General features: G+C 47.4%; 1 protein-coding gene across 4 annotated transcripts in view; it reads left to right on the top strand.

Annotated features, from left to right (window-relative positions):
• The first annotated feature begins 3,636 nt into the window (after positions 1-3,636).
• NRP1 (neuropilin 1) overlaps positions 3,637-13,476 on the top strand; it is a 114,264-nt gene continuing 104,424 nt past the window's right edge. For all 4 annotated transcript variants that reach the window (XM_042801838.1, XM_042801840.1, XM_042801837.1 and 1 more), the window contains exons 1-3: positions 3,637-3,783; positions 3,993-4,494; positions 7,775-7,949. In XM_042801838.1, the coding sequence (XP_042657772.1) occupies positions 4,428-4,494; positions 7,775-7,949 (242 nt within the window). In that variant the 5' untranslated portion in view covers positions 3,637-3,783; positions 3,993-4,427. The remainder of the gene's footprint in view (positions 3,784-3,992; positions 4,495-7,774; positions 7,950-13,476) is intronic.

Genomic DNA, 13,476 nt, shown 5'->3' with positions numbered 1-13,476 from the left:
TCTTCAAAAAAGCGTTATAAGCACCAAGTCAAATAAGCAAAGATGGGCCTGAACCCAAACCCCAAAGTTAGCCACTCCAACTTTTACATACACTGAATTCGCATCCAGTCTTTTTAACACTAACTCATCCTTGCCATAAAATCCCATTACTGATGTGAAAATGGAGAGCTGAACAAATGTGTAAGCAGTTGCAGGATCAGGACCTAAAATACCGTAACTAAAATGTGAGAAGTGGATTATAAAAAGAGACTTCTGACTGTTTCATATGATGCCAGTTTATATTCAAGATGATTAAAGATTAAACATTTTCAGATAAATATATGTAAACCAAGGATAGAATGTCTCCACTCATCATTTCAGGGAAATTCATACGTGGAAGAAACCTGCGCCTATATCTGTGAATTATAGAGAAAAAGATAGGTAGAAAAACTAGACTAATGCTATTTGCGTTATGATAGGAAAGGATGTTAGTGTACCAGACTGATATATTTTCTGAGCCTTGAGAATTCAACAACAAAAAAAAAAAAAAAGTCCAAGGGTGAAATCCAAAATGCCCGCAGAGTGCTGAGGAAGGGCAGAAATCCTCTTCCATGGGCCACGTTAGCTGCATCAGAGGCCATTCCAGTTCGCCTGTCTTTGCAGCCTGGTGCACATCTCTCTCTGTGCAAGAGGAGCAAGAACTGATATTTGAGACATGAGCATGTTGAAACAAACCTTGGTGTATGGATTAGTGGTTACAAGGTAGGCTGAGGTGATAAAAGCAACCTTCATCATTAGTCTTGCAATCTATCACATTGTATCATCTTCACTAATGTACATGTTCTGTCTGCATTTAAGTGTTTAATTTTTCTTTCAGATAATGGAATTTCTTTAAAATACAGTAGCTACTAACACACTGTGCCTGCATCTGCGGAAAGTGACTTGTTAATCTGATAGGAAAACAAATGGAAAAAACACCACAGTTGGTTGGTTGATTGGTTGGTTGGTTGGTTGGTTGATTGGTTGGTTGGTTTGGAGCATCTTTACAGCATATGACTAGGAACAAGTATTTCCTCTCTGCAGTTTCATAGGAATTACCAGACGGAGAATATTAATCCCATAGCAGGAAAGCTATCGTTGTCATGTACTAAGTATAATTTTTCATATACATGCTCTCTGGGCATCTGTTTACTACTTTTCACTTGCAGAATTAATCTTGGCTTCTGAGACTGAGTTTTTAAAACAAACATATATGTATACACTTCTGCAACCCCCCAGTAAGCTACCATCAGCAGGTAATTTCTGCTTTCAAAAATAGATGTACTTTATTTTAAAACCTATATTGTGTCTCAGTCAGTTGCAGACTATGATGTGCTTCAGGACAGAACCAATTTATCTCAAGGACTGTCCAGCAGCATGAGAGTTTTAATAATCAGAAAGCACTGTTAACTCTCCCCTTCCTCCTTGTTCTGGTAATTTCTAAAAGAAAAAAAAAAAAAAAAAAAAAAAAAAAAAAAGGCTTAATGTGCTAGCCATAAAATATACATCCCAATCAATCAAGGAAATGCATAAGTATTGCATATGATGATCCAGAGACTGCCTAAAGATGGGGAAATGAGACTGAACCCAATAACTCAGTCTGACTAGTTCCAGCCTGCCTGCAGACAGAGGCATGGGCAGAAGCAGGGGCAAGCACAGGGGCAGAGGCAGAAGCTAATGAGCGAAAGAATGAAGTGTATGGCGAGTGTAACAGGAGCAAACTGCACTTTAGAGCACGATATTACAGAACTGCAATCACAGAAGAGAAGGGGAATGTCTGGCAAAAGCTCAGAAAGTAGTGATGAGAGAGTGTGCAGTATGAAACCGGCAGACAGATTTCCTACGGACTTAATCTCCAGACTTCAGCTGACCTTAAAGTCAGGGCTTCAAAAGGGCAGCGAGGGAGAGGGAGAGTGGAAGGCTTAAACTCTGGGCTGGAGACAAAGGGATGGAGGAGCCTGAATCTGCGTATGATTTCTGAACACAGATGTAACACATTTGTAGTTGATCTGTGTGGCTGCAGACTTAAAACTATGTTTGAAAACTATTTCAAACATAGTTACATCTTCAGAGTGGACAGGGATTTACTGCTGCGGCTGCACTTGGAGGATGACCCTGCCCCCAGCAAAGCCCAACTCTTTTCCCTCTGCATCTTTCAGAAAGTCTCCTTGTGGAGTAGGTCCTCTAACAATCCTTTTTCCTGATGAAGCGTTAAGAGAGTTTGCCTCAGCTGTGCACCAGTATCAAATTGTTTTCAAACTCTGTTCTGGGAGATGAGAGTGGCTGACATCCACCGTTGGCTGCAGGTCATTTTCCTAGTGCAGACCCATCTTTGGGGACCATTTAACACTGTTTCAGCTTTCAGCCTTAGAGCTCTTCCTCTAACCCCTACCCCAGTGACTAGATTGCCTCCACACAGAGGGAGCTCAAAGCACTCCACATGAAAGAAGCAGTCAGGTTCAGCTAGGTAATCCCTCCCCGGGGTGCAGGGACAGCCTGTAAGGCAGGGCAATAGGGCAAGGAAGGGACAAGCCCCATAGCTGGTGAGCACCAGACCGTGCAGCCAAAGCAGCAGGATTCAGAGCCCACGATGTCTTTCTCAGCTTTGTGCCTGTCCCCTGGTGCCAGCCGGGAGGGGGGGGGGGGATTGCTCAGAAGGAGACACAGTCCCCTGTAGGGATTTCGTAGCTTCCATGGGGAGCAGAGCTGACGCCGGGGGACCCCATCAGCACCTCAGCCCCCCAAGAGGCTTCATGAGAGACAGACTGGGTGGGCAAAGGCACAAGGGAAGCTGAGAGAGGCGGGAACGACTGCCGAGGGGGGCAAGAAGGGAGGTGGGAAGAGAGTCGGGAGGGAGAGGGTTCAGGAAGGCCCCCAGAGATGCAGAAATGCAAAGGAGAGAAGGGCAGTGGGTCCGGGTGAGCCATGCCACCGGGGGGGACCCCACGGGGGAGCCCCCACACGAGGTTCTCACAGCTCACCCTGCGTCAGCTCAGCCAGCAGCCCCCAGGATCACAGGGCGTGGTGGTGTTCCACTGGGGGCCAGCAGGGACTCCGAGGGACACGCGTGGGCTGGGTGCTTGGCTGCACACTCTCACGAAACAAACAGAGAATTGGGGGGGGGAATGGGGGGGGGGGGTGGGAGGGGTGTGTGTGTGGAAAGAGGAGAGGTGGGGACAGAAGGTGGCAGAGGGGGAGGCCCGGGAGGGGGACGGGGCAGGGTGGCCGCGGGCACCGCGGAGGGAGCTGGCCGGGGTGGGCAGGGGTGCGTGTGTCTGCGTGCCTGCGTGGGGGGCCGCGGCGGCGGGGGCGGCGGGGCAAGGCCGGGCAGGGCTGCGCGGGGCCGCGCAGGAGCCCGCGGGGCGCAGGTAGGAGCCTCCGCCTGCATTGGCTTTACCTGCCGTGGCGGGGGAGGCCGCCCCGCGTACCCCCTTTCCCTCTTCGCGTCCCGGCGAGCCAGCCCCCGCCCCGGCCGGGTGTCAGGGCTGGGTCTTGCCGTGTTTGTTTGTTGGTTCTTCCGCGCTGCCGATGTCTTGGGGGGCTGAGGAGGAGGAGGAGGAGGAGGAGGAGGAGGAGAAGGGCGGGGAGGGGGAGGGGACTGGGGCTTGGGAGACGGCGGCTCCTCGGCCTCTCTTATTGCCGCTGAGTTGCGCTCCTCTTCCTCAGGCTGCGAGCAGGAGCCGCCCGGGCGCTTCTCCCTTCCCCGGCCGGTCGGCAGCCAGTCCCTGCGGCGGCAGCGCGCTCGCTCGCCTCCCGCCGGGGCAGGTGAGTGCGGGGCGCCGGGCACCGCCGGGCACCGCCGGGCACCGCCGGGCACCGCCACCCCAGCCGGGCACCGCCGGGCACCGCCGCCCCGGGGCTGCCGGCCCCGCGGGAGAGCGGGGCAGGCGGGGAGGAACGCAGTTTGCCAAACTCCAGCGCCCCGGCTGGTCCCCGCTCACGGCCGCTTTCCCTTCCTTGTCTCCTCTCCGCAGAGCACCCCCGCCCCGTCTCCTGGAGCCCGCCCCGGCAGAGCTCTCCCGAGGTGCCAGCAGCCGCCAGGATTTTTGTCTGTCTTGTTTGTGTGTTTGTTGGTTCTTGTATTTTTTTTTTTTTTTTCCCCTCGTTTTCATTTGGCTTTCTAGTCTCGCTGGGAATGGCAGGGGCAGCGGCGCCGGGAGAAGGAACAAGTGTGGGGAAAGAGAGAGGGAGCCGGAGCTAAATGACAGGATGCGGGCGACTTAAGGCACAGAAAGAAGCCAGCCTCCCTCTGCCCCCGGGACTGCCCTTGCGGACCGTGCTTTCTGCTCCTTCCTCACCCCAGCTGGAGGATTTAAGACCTAGGAAGAGTTGTGCGTGGAGGGCTTCCTTTTTTTTTTTTTTTTTTTTTTTTTTTTCTCCCCTCCTTTCCCTGCTCTCGGAACGGAAAAATGGATTGGGGACTTCTCCTGCACTGTGCAGCCCTCACCTTCACCCTCGCCAGGGCTCTGCGAAGCGGTAAGTGTCACGGGGGACGTCGGGTCTCAGACTGGGGGGGCGGCGGGGACCGGCACCGGCCTGAGCCCGGCTGGGGGGAACTTTCTGCCGGAGGAGGGAGGCGGCGCGGTCCTCGCCCGGGGATCCCCCGCCCTGGCACTGCCTTCTCACGTTATTTTCTGCTCTTTTGGGTTGTTGTATAAAGCAGGCTGCTCGTCCTCATTAGATCAGCACAGCCAATTATCTTAATAATGTTGCCTCCCATAGGCAATTAAATAAGTCTCGCTTTCGATATCGGAAAGATAATGAACACTTTAAAGGGAAGGCTTTCTCTTCCTCCCACCCCTCCACCACTTTATTTTTCCAAAGCATAAAATTTCAGATTATTGTGCCTTTTACTAGCTGTGTGTGTACCTGCGAGTAGTCTTCAAAAGGAGAGCTCTCTACACCACCCCTTCCCCAAGTCCTCAGTTTACGTGCAACTTGCACAGTGCCAAAAGAGAAGCTGAGCTTTTCTGTGAAGGCTCACCCTTCCAAGGGAGAAATCCCGGAATAAATGACTGATGTAGCTAGTGTACTATCAGGCAGCCCTTGAAAACACAACTAATTAAAAGCAACGTGCTCCTCCTTCCCCGAACAATGCCAGGGCACCGTGAACGTTTCACTGCGCGATGCATTTTTAAAGACGGTCTAATTGTGGGACGGCTTGACGTTTAGCTCTCGCACATGAAATAGCTCGTGTCTCGTGTGAGTTTTCCTCCCCCGACAAATTCTGAGCAATTATTAATAACTAATTATCAAATATTTACTTTTGCCTGACTGAGTCTTCAATCAAAGTAATTAAAGGAAGAGAGCACCCTCCGCTTGCGCTGGTATATTGTTTTAATAAGGGACCACAAGTGGAGCGTCATGGAGGAGAGAGTATTAAAATTACGTGCTTTATGATGGAAGTTAATCTCTTTCCCAATATGTTTTGAGGAGGCTGCTTAATTTAATCAGGACGAGCTGCCTCCTCCGGTGCTGTGGCACTGTGGCAGAGGCGTGCACCAAGCCCGGCGTGAGGATGCTCCCAGGGGTGGCTTTGCTCACCTCCCCGGCCCAGGTGAGGGGTACAGGCAGCTGCCTCCCCGGCTCTCACAGAAACCAGGGCTGCCCCTAGTCCTACACCCTCTGAGGCGCGGGAAGGGGGCACCTGGGTTGCTCTTGTTGATCATTTCTCCCCACTAAAAGAAGGGGAGTGGGGCGGGTTGCTGGGCAGAAGCCTCCACGGTGAGCAGTTAACGTGGTGGTCCCGCTGGAGTCAGCAGGGCCATTAACCTCCTCTGTAACCTAACAGACCTACTAATGCCACCTTCACCTACATGCAGTACTAGCGTCCGCTAAATTAATTCATTAACCTTATTTAGAACTAATGGTCCAAAGTCATTAGAAACTGCTCTTCTTAATCAAGTGTGAGAGAGATTGCACAGAGCCAGGGAGTCTAGCAGACCGTATTATCTTATTACACTGTCACTTTCCCAGAAGTCACAGATTAAGGAGTGCTGGTGGTAGTGAGTCCACCTCAGCGTCCTCTGAAGTGACTCTGTCAAGTGACTGGAAGCAGCACTGCTTTATTTCAAGCATTTAACAGATGCCAGACTCTGCCATGTTGTTTGCAGGGCTGGAGTGGGCTTAATGAGACAGGATCACTTTCCGAGTGTGCTTACACAGGGAGGAAAAGGCAAGATTCCCTGAGAGCCCCAGACAGCGGATTAGCAAGATCACCAGTGACAGCTTTTGAGCTTTGAGCTGCAACGCCTTTTGTTCTGGTCAGAGGAAAACAGCCTGTTTTGCAAAGGCAAAGCGGAAATAAATAACAAGATAGCCTTTCCCAGCAACATGCTTAGCAATATCTGGGTTTTCACCATACAGCTGAGTACATATCATCCCCTTCCTTCCTAATTAGTGGTAAATAATTTCTATAGAGTGTAGCTTTATTCATTTTTGATGTGCACTTCCTCATTCATTTCCATTTGGCCTGTTTTTCCTACAATAAAATCCCATACATTTATAAATTCATGCTGAGACCAAGGAATGCCATTTTGCTTTCACAGGGAATGTATTAGATACAGCACTACAGCCTGTACATACCCTTATTGGGATGTAGTGATATATAACCTTGCTTCTTAGTGTGGATATTCTTCCTGTCTGTAGTTTACTGACATATTTTATTGCTCAAAATTAAACAATCAATGTGTGCAGAAAGTTTTTTCTTCCCTGATGGTCCATAGAAAGAAAGCAATAGTAGTAAAAAAGTGGTTACACAAACAAACCTGCACTGGACAGTGAAGTGAGTGACTGTGTAGGTTGGATTTCTTGTCCCTTTTTATTTTTCCTATAAACCCTAAAATACAACACTGACAGTGCTGACCAAAGGAGCAAGAGGCAGCAATACCACATCCCAGTCGTACTTGGTGATTCTGGAAACTTTTGCAACTGTTTTGCTATTAGAAATAAATCTTTGTTGTTGTTGGGGGGGAGGAAGGGATGGAGGGAAGAGGAAAGGATGTTGTTCTGCTCCATTACTTTGATGCAGTCTCCAAGCATGAATAAACTTCCTTGAAGGAATAAATAGTGGATGATTTCTGCCTCACTAAAACCACTTTGTTCTTTGCTACTCTGGGTTTGAAGAGCACAGATAGTTTCAACCTGCCTAGATTTATGGACTGATAAAACAAAAGGAGGGGTCTGCTGCAAATGAGCTTGTATCCACCAAGACAATCCCAGCGGTCAGTGACACAGACCAGGCTTATCCCACAGCTGGGCGGGGGGTCAAATGGCATCCTTTTAGCTCTCCTCCCAGCTTTCCTTAAGACTTCATACTTAAGAAGATTATACTTTTTTTGAGATAATTGTGTCCCAGACACCCTTCGGAGCCAACATTAACGCTGTTGTGAGGATGCAAGGCTGTAAGGGGCACTGTTTGCTCGGGGTGGGGGGCTTTTTAAAAGGCTTCTGTTTAGAAATGGGGTATCTTCTGCTATCTGCTGCCTGTCCAGCTGCTGGACTTAAGTGTGAGCACAGAGAGGCAGGCCTCTTCCCTTTGGTAAAATGTAGCGGAGATGCCTTTGCGTTCAAGGCATAAGGATGCAACGAAAGTTTGCTTGAAGAAGGCTGCAACACACACACACACACACGCACACACCACCACCCCCCACCCCCCCTCGTTCCCACGGCGGTTGGCTGCTGCGGGCTGAACCCGGGTGCTTGCCCGGGGAGGGGGGGGAGCGACGAAAAACCGATCTGTTTGCTTCCCCTGCAGATAAGTGCGGCGACACGATCAAAATTTTAAACCCCGGGTACCTCACCTCGCCCGGCTACCCCCAGTCCTACCACCCCAGCCAAAAATGCGAGTGGCTGATCCAGGCTCCGGAGCCCTACCAGCGGATCATGATCAACTTCAACCCCCACTTCGACCTGGAGGACCGCGACTGCAAGTAAGTGCGGGCGGCGCGCTGCGGAGCGCCACGGCGCCACCTGCCGGCCCGCCGCCGCCCCGCGCCCGCGGAGCCGCCCCGCGCCCGCGGAGCCGCCCCGCGCCCGCGGAGCCGCCCCGCGCCCGCGGAGCCGCCCCGCGCCCGCGCAGCTCCCCCTCCGCGCTGCCCTCCGCGGGGTTCCGCGCCCCGTGTTTGCTGTGGCAAGACGCAGGAGGCGCTTAGCGGAGCATCAATGGGGGGGGGGGGGGGGGGGGCGGGGGAGGGAGGGGAGGAAATTTAAAAATATCTTCGCAACTTTCTGAGCTTTATAAAGTATATTGGAATTCTGTCTGCCTGATGGGCACACAAGTGAGTGACGGTGATGGTGAGCGTTATGGGGGTGCGATTAGGGTGAGGCACCGTTGTGCGTGTTTGTTGCCCTGCTTGCTTTTTTTGAGTAAGTCTCCAGAGTTTTTTAAAAATAGCTCCCTTTCATTTTGTATCCCCGCAGCTACAAAACAGCCTATGGCAGAAACAGGCGATTTATAAATTGCCAAATCCTCTTAACGCAGAGTTAGTCTGGCATTTACTCTCAGCCATTAAGGGGCAGTGGACTGCAGGACTGACAGTCATATTTTCCCCTTTCTCCCTTTGCTGCTGATTTATAGCCAGTAGCTCCTCTTTCCCCTCCTCCTGCTCTACGGTAGTGCCCTGAGTGGAGGAAGGGGGTGGCTGAGGCTCCCTCTGCTTCCCTGTGCTTCCATTCCCTTTGACCACCTATTTCCAAGAGCGAGAAGGGGAGTCACAGCCTGCCAGAAGCTGTTCCCCAATTTTCCCCAAATCTGTAAACCATATAGCTTGCAGAAGGCAACACATGGTCAGATCATTCTGCTTTTCAACATGACTTCAAAATCCAGCCTATTTGTTTCATGAAACTAATATTTTAGTGATTTATTATTTCAAAATTTCTTGAGTATCCTGGGTTTTTTCTTCCCCTTCTGACAACTGCAAGAGACAGTTATTGTTTGTTAATGCTACCAGTCAAGGTTTTTTCTGCATGTCAGAAAGATTAAGCTCAATAGCCATTGCTGTTTGGCATTTCATGTGAGTATTCAAGATTTCACAGGATTTGGTCCTGTAAAATGATGCTCAGCATGGTCATGAGAGGTTGTAACAGACCATGAGGTTAGGATGTTGGATTTAGAGAAAAAGAGCAACTGTACTTGAGCACTTAATATTTACCATGCACTTCATTGTTCCTATTATTCAATACATTGATTACTTAGGTCACAATTATTGATTTCCCTTAAAATGAAGTTCTTTCATGATGCAGTGTGGTGCTTAGTTGTTTTTTGGTTGTTTTTTATAATCTCTTATACATCAGCATTTCAGTACCATAGTTGAGTGATAATGCAGGAAAACCCTATGCTTATAAAACTAAACTGTCTCTTCGTTAAAATGAGTTTTTACTGTGGTGTCGGAGCTGCAGCTCATATTCACGCCATATGGTCACATGCTGACTTCTCATTCTTTAATTCTTAATTTGTTGTACTTGGGCAATAATTCACTTCCCAATGTCTTCTTGATACAGGTTTTGCTTTCGTTCTGTGGGACAGTTAATGTTTTAAAATGTTTGTCTGCCTGTCTTTGTCTCTTAGATAGAGATTAGGAAATTAAAGCAAGCATATTTTAGTGTCAAATCCTTTTTGTTCCTTGCTAGAATACATGTTTTTCCAATGCTGTAAAACCAACATGGTCTTTGACAGCAGTAAAGTGGTGTACAGCATACAATTATTTGAAGAACAAGTAATCTTTGTGGCATAGTGTGTGCTAGACTGAGCTGAACTGGGTCCAGGGAAGGGATTGTCTCCCTCCCTCCATCATTCCCTTCTCAATATCCATTGTCCACTCTCCCCTCTGCATTATTTCTTCCTCTGAACGGGGGCCCAGTGCAGTAATGAGATGGTAGTGGGTGCAGGGAAGTCTCTAAGCAGGGTTGTTTACATTGTCTTTGCAGTGTGCGATGGTGATGATTTTATTATTATTTGGTCTGTTCTGAAATGCTAATATTCCAGGCTATGCTAAATTACTCAGCTGCTATTTCACTTTTATTTAAAATTGCTCTTTTTAACTTGAGAGGGATTGTATTTGTGCCAAAAAACTTAGGACCAGAATAATAGAAAATTATTTCAGCAACAGGAATTTGTCAACAATCTGTGGTTTGAAATTTCAGTGTCTACTTACAAAATTCACATTCCTTGTACAACAACAGGAGATTAATGCAATAAAACATATCACAAGATTTTTTGGTTTTGCAGCTAAGTGCATTTTTATTTCCTAATATACTTAGTTTATTAGCAACTCAGTCTGCAATCTAGAAATGTGCAATTTAGGTTACACTCTAGTTTATTGAAAGGTTTAGCACTGGAAATTAATAAGCACTTAAATATGAAATGCAGATAGATAATGAGAGATAGGGGAATTCATGTCTGGGAAGAAAAAATGCCCCATACAATTAGAGTAGACTGGAGAAGAAGATTAGCTTGCTGGCCTAGCTCCCAAAATCCTCTTTATAATTCTGTTCATTGCATCTTAGACCTTAGTTAGCATTGAAACCAACTTTAATAACAAGGACCCCATGAGCCCAGGGAGGGTAACAGTATGACTTTGGAAAGGTTACCCTCTTGTTCTGTAGTGCCAACAAGAAAATCAAGAGACCTTATCTAACTTTTAAAAATATTACTCTATACAGAGGGCTAGATGTATTGAAATGTAAAACTGGTGAAAGGTTGTTTCTCTGAGGAGAATCAAAAGCAGCAAATTTAAGCATTAGTTGTACCGAAGCTGTTCCCAGTTAGTCTCTTTGTATGTTAGGATTTAGAATTAATTTTTAAAATATGCCCTTGATTTACCTACTTATTATTCTATGCTTTAATGAATAAGTATTTCTCAAACGACTCCTAATAAAATTCATATATGTATGATTTTCTGACGATCAGAACCATTTGAGTTTTTTTAAATTTCAAGCAAACATATTGAAAATTCCTGTTTCTCTGGAGGCACTCCAAAGGACTCAACTTTCACAGTTTTAAAGAATAAAGATACGCAAATAATTAAAAATATGTTCACACAAGCTAGGTTCATCTAATAAAAAAATCTTCTAGCCACAACTACTGTACCAGCATAATGGAAATACTGGGTCTTGACAGGAAGTGTACAATCACGTCAACCACAGATTGTTATCAAGGACATACATAATGAAAAAATACAGTCTCTTTTTACTTTTAACTTTAATGAGTGTTATGCCTCCTCTTCAGGAGGCCAAGAAACAGAAATTACTGTAAGAGAAAAGTAGTTTATGTTTGCCATTTTGCCTTTTCTAAATCAAGCCCAAATAATAGCCATGCATTTTTGGAGTCAGGAACATGGTTAAAATGAATAGAAGAGACAAAACATATGGCTACATATTAGTTAAAATGCTCCAGTGTTTGTTGCATGTGGTAAATGCTTTTCAGCACTTAGCGCAAGCTGTACAAGTCTCGTGTTGCTGAAGTATCCTACTGTGTAAATGTAGCCATCTTGAATCTAGTAAAACTTTATACCTAGATAATAAACAAGAATGTCACTGATACAGTACTTTGAATTTATGGAACTTTTCCGGTTTCCCAGCAATGCACACTATCAGCATGATAATTTATAATGGTTTGTGACAAATGTTGCTGAGCAAAGAGGTGTGTGGTTACATTCAGATCAGATGTCATTATCTAGGGAGCAATAAAAATTTCACAGACACTAGCTTAAAAACATTAAGAAAATGAATGTGAAGCTTCAGAAGAAAAGGGCTTAAGAAAGGTGGAGGGTTGGCAAGAGGAAGCCCAATAGTGGTTTCCTTACTGACAAATTATTGACTTTGTTGCCAGACTTGACTGCATTGTTTTACAAGGTTTTCATAGATATACCACAAAGCACAATTGTTTTATTGGCCACCATTTATAGATGTAGAGAGTAAATATCATCCTTGCTTGACAACTATAAAGCATATACGCAATGCTGTCAAATCACTTTGAATGGAAAAATTACCAATTTTGGAAACATTCAAGGGGTAGAAGGAGAGAAGTCATAGATAATTATTCTTTATATTGCATTTACCCAGGATTAGTTACACTGATGAGATTAGAGCTGTCTAGAAATTGCAGTCAGTTATAGGATACAGGGCAAAAAATACCTATGTTTGTTTATATAGAAGAAAACAGCTCCTCCAGATCCTTGAGTAAGGAAGAAAGCATAGCTATCTAGACCTACAGAGTGAAACTGTAGCCCCATGGAATTCCTATAGACCTTAACGATGTTAGAAATTCATCCATCCATTTTATTTCTAAATAATGTCAATGGATTTATGCTATAAATCTGTAGGTATAACAAACTGAGCCTGGTAAAATAAACAGGAGCAAGGCAAGACATGGCTCAGCCTTTCTTTAGTTTCTGCAAAGTTTAAGCTTTCATTTACTTTTGTCTAAATCCTGGTTCCTATTCTTCCATGCAGCGAGGTCTGCTTTGTGCAGGCTTTGTGCCTCGTGTTTCTCTCATGCAGAGGCAGTCTGAGTCCTTTTGGGTTGAGCCGATGGGAGTAAGAGGAGCCCCGGATGGCACAGAGCTGCGGTGGCAATGGCGCGGTGCACATGTCCTAGCTGCCTGTCTGGAGGACATGGCAGGGCTGCCCCTCGAGCCTTGCTTGTCAGAAGGGTCCTGTCAATGGCTGCACACGTGGTAGCTGCTTTCTGACTGCCCAAGGGTGCAGCTAGAGTCTGGCTCCGGGCTTACCAGCCCTGAACTGCTCCCACAAACAGCACCAAGGACATCTCGGGTGTAATGGAAGGACTGAGCCCAGTGCAGCCCTGCTGTCATTGAAAGCAATGGGAATTTTGCCCTCTGCTTCCACAGAGCTGTCTCCTGTTACTCTTTAAGGCTGTGAGAAAGGGTGCAGCACAGGCCCTGCACGACTGGTTTATGACTGCATCAGTTCTTTTGATGGCAAATGTCAGTCAGAGCTTCCCAGTACCCTCTCCCTCCGCCACTGTTGAGCGCAGCCGGCGGTGAGGTGACTGTAGCTGACAACGTGAGGTAAGCAGCAGAGCTAGCAAAGGAACAGATTCAGGGGCCATATTTTCCCGTGGCTGAGCAGAGAGGTCTGAAGGAGACAAGGCCCGCGAGCTTTCAAACAGAAATACGGTTTTAATGGCCTAGCTCTGTTCCTCTGGGCATCGGTGTCAGGATTTTAGCAATTTGCCTCAGAACGAGGTACCCAAACCAGCCAGGAATGCCCCCTCCTCACCTGCCCAGGGCAGCTGGAGGAAGGCCCACGCTCTCCTGTGTGCTCTGATTTGAATTAACTGAATCACCCAGCCCACACACCTCCGACAACGCCACTGTGCTTCACTGCAGGAGGCTGGCCAAGGACTGCATGTCCCTGTCAAAGCCAGGCTCCACGCCACCGTGATCAGGATGCGGGGCACAGCACTGACCCACTGGGAGGGCCATACCTGGGCCG

Source organism: Tyto alba, unplaced genomic scaffold, assembly GCF_018691265.1.
Source record: "Tyto alba isolate M040663 unplaced genomic scaffold, T.alba_DEE_v4.0 Super-Scaffold_38, whole genome shotgun sequence".
Classification (NCBI taxonomy): Eukaryota; Metazoa; Chordata; class Aves; order Strigiformes; family Tytonidae; genus Tyto; species Tyto alba.
Note: the sequence above shows the minus strand (reverse complement) of the source record. Positions and strands in the feature narration are given on the sequence as shown.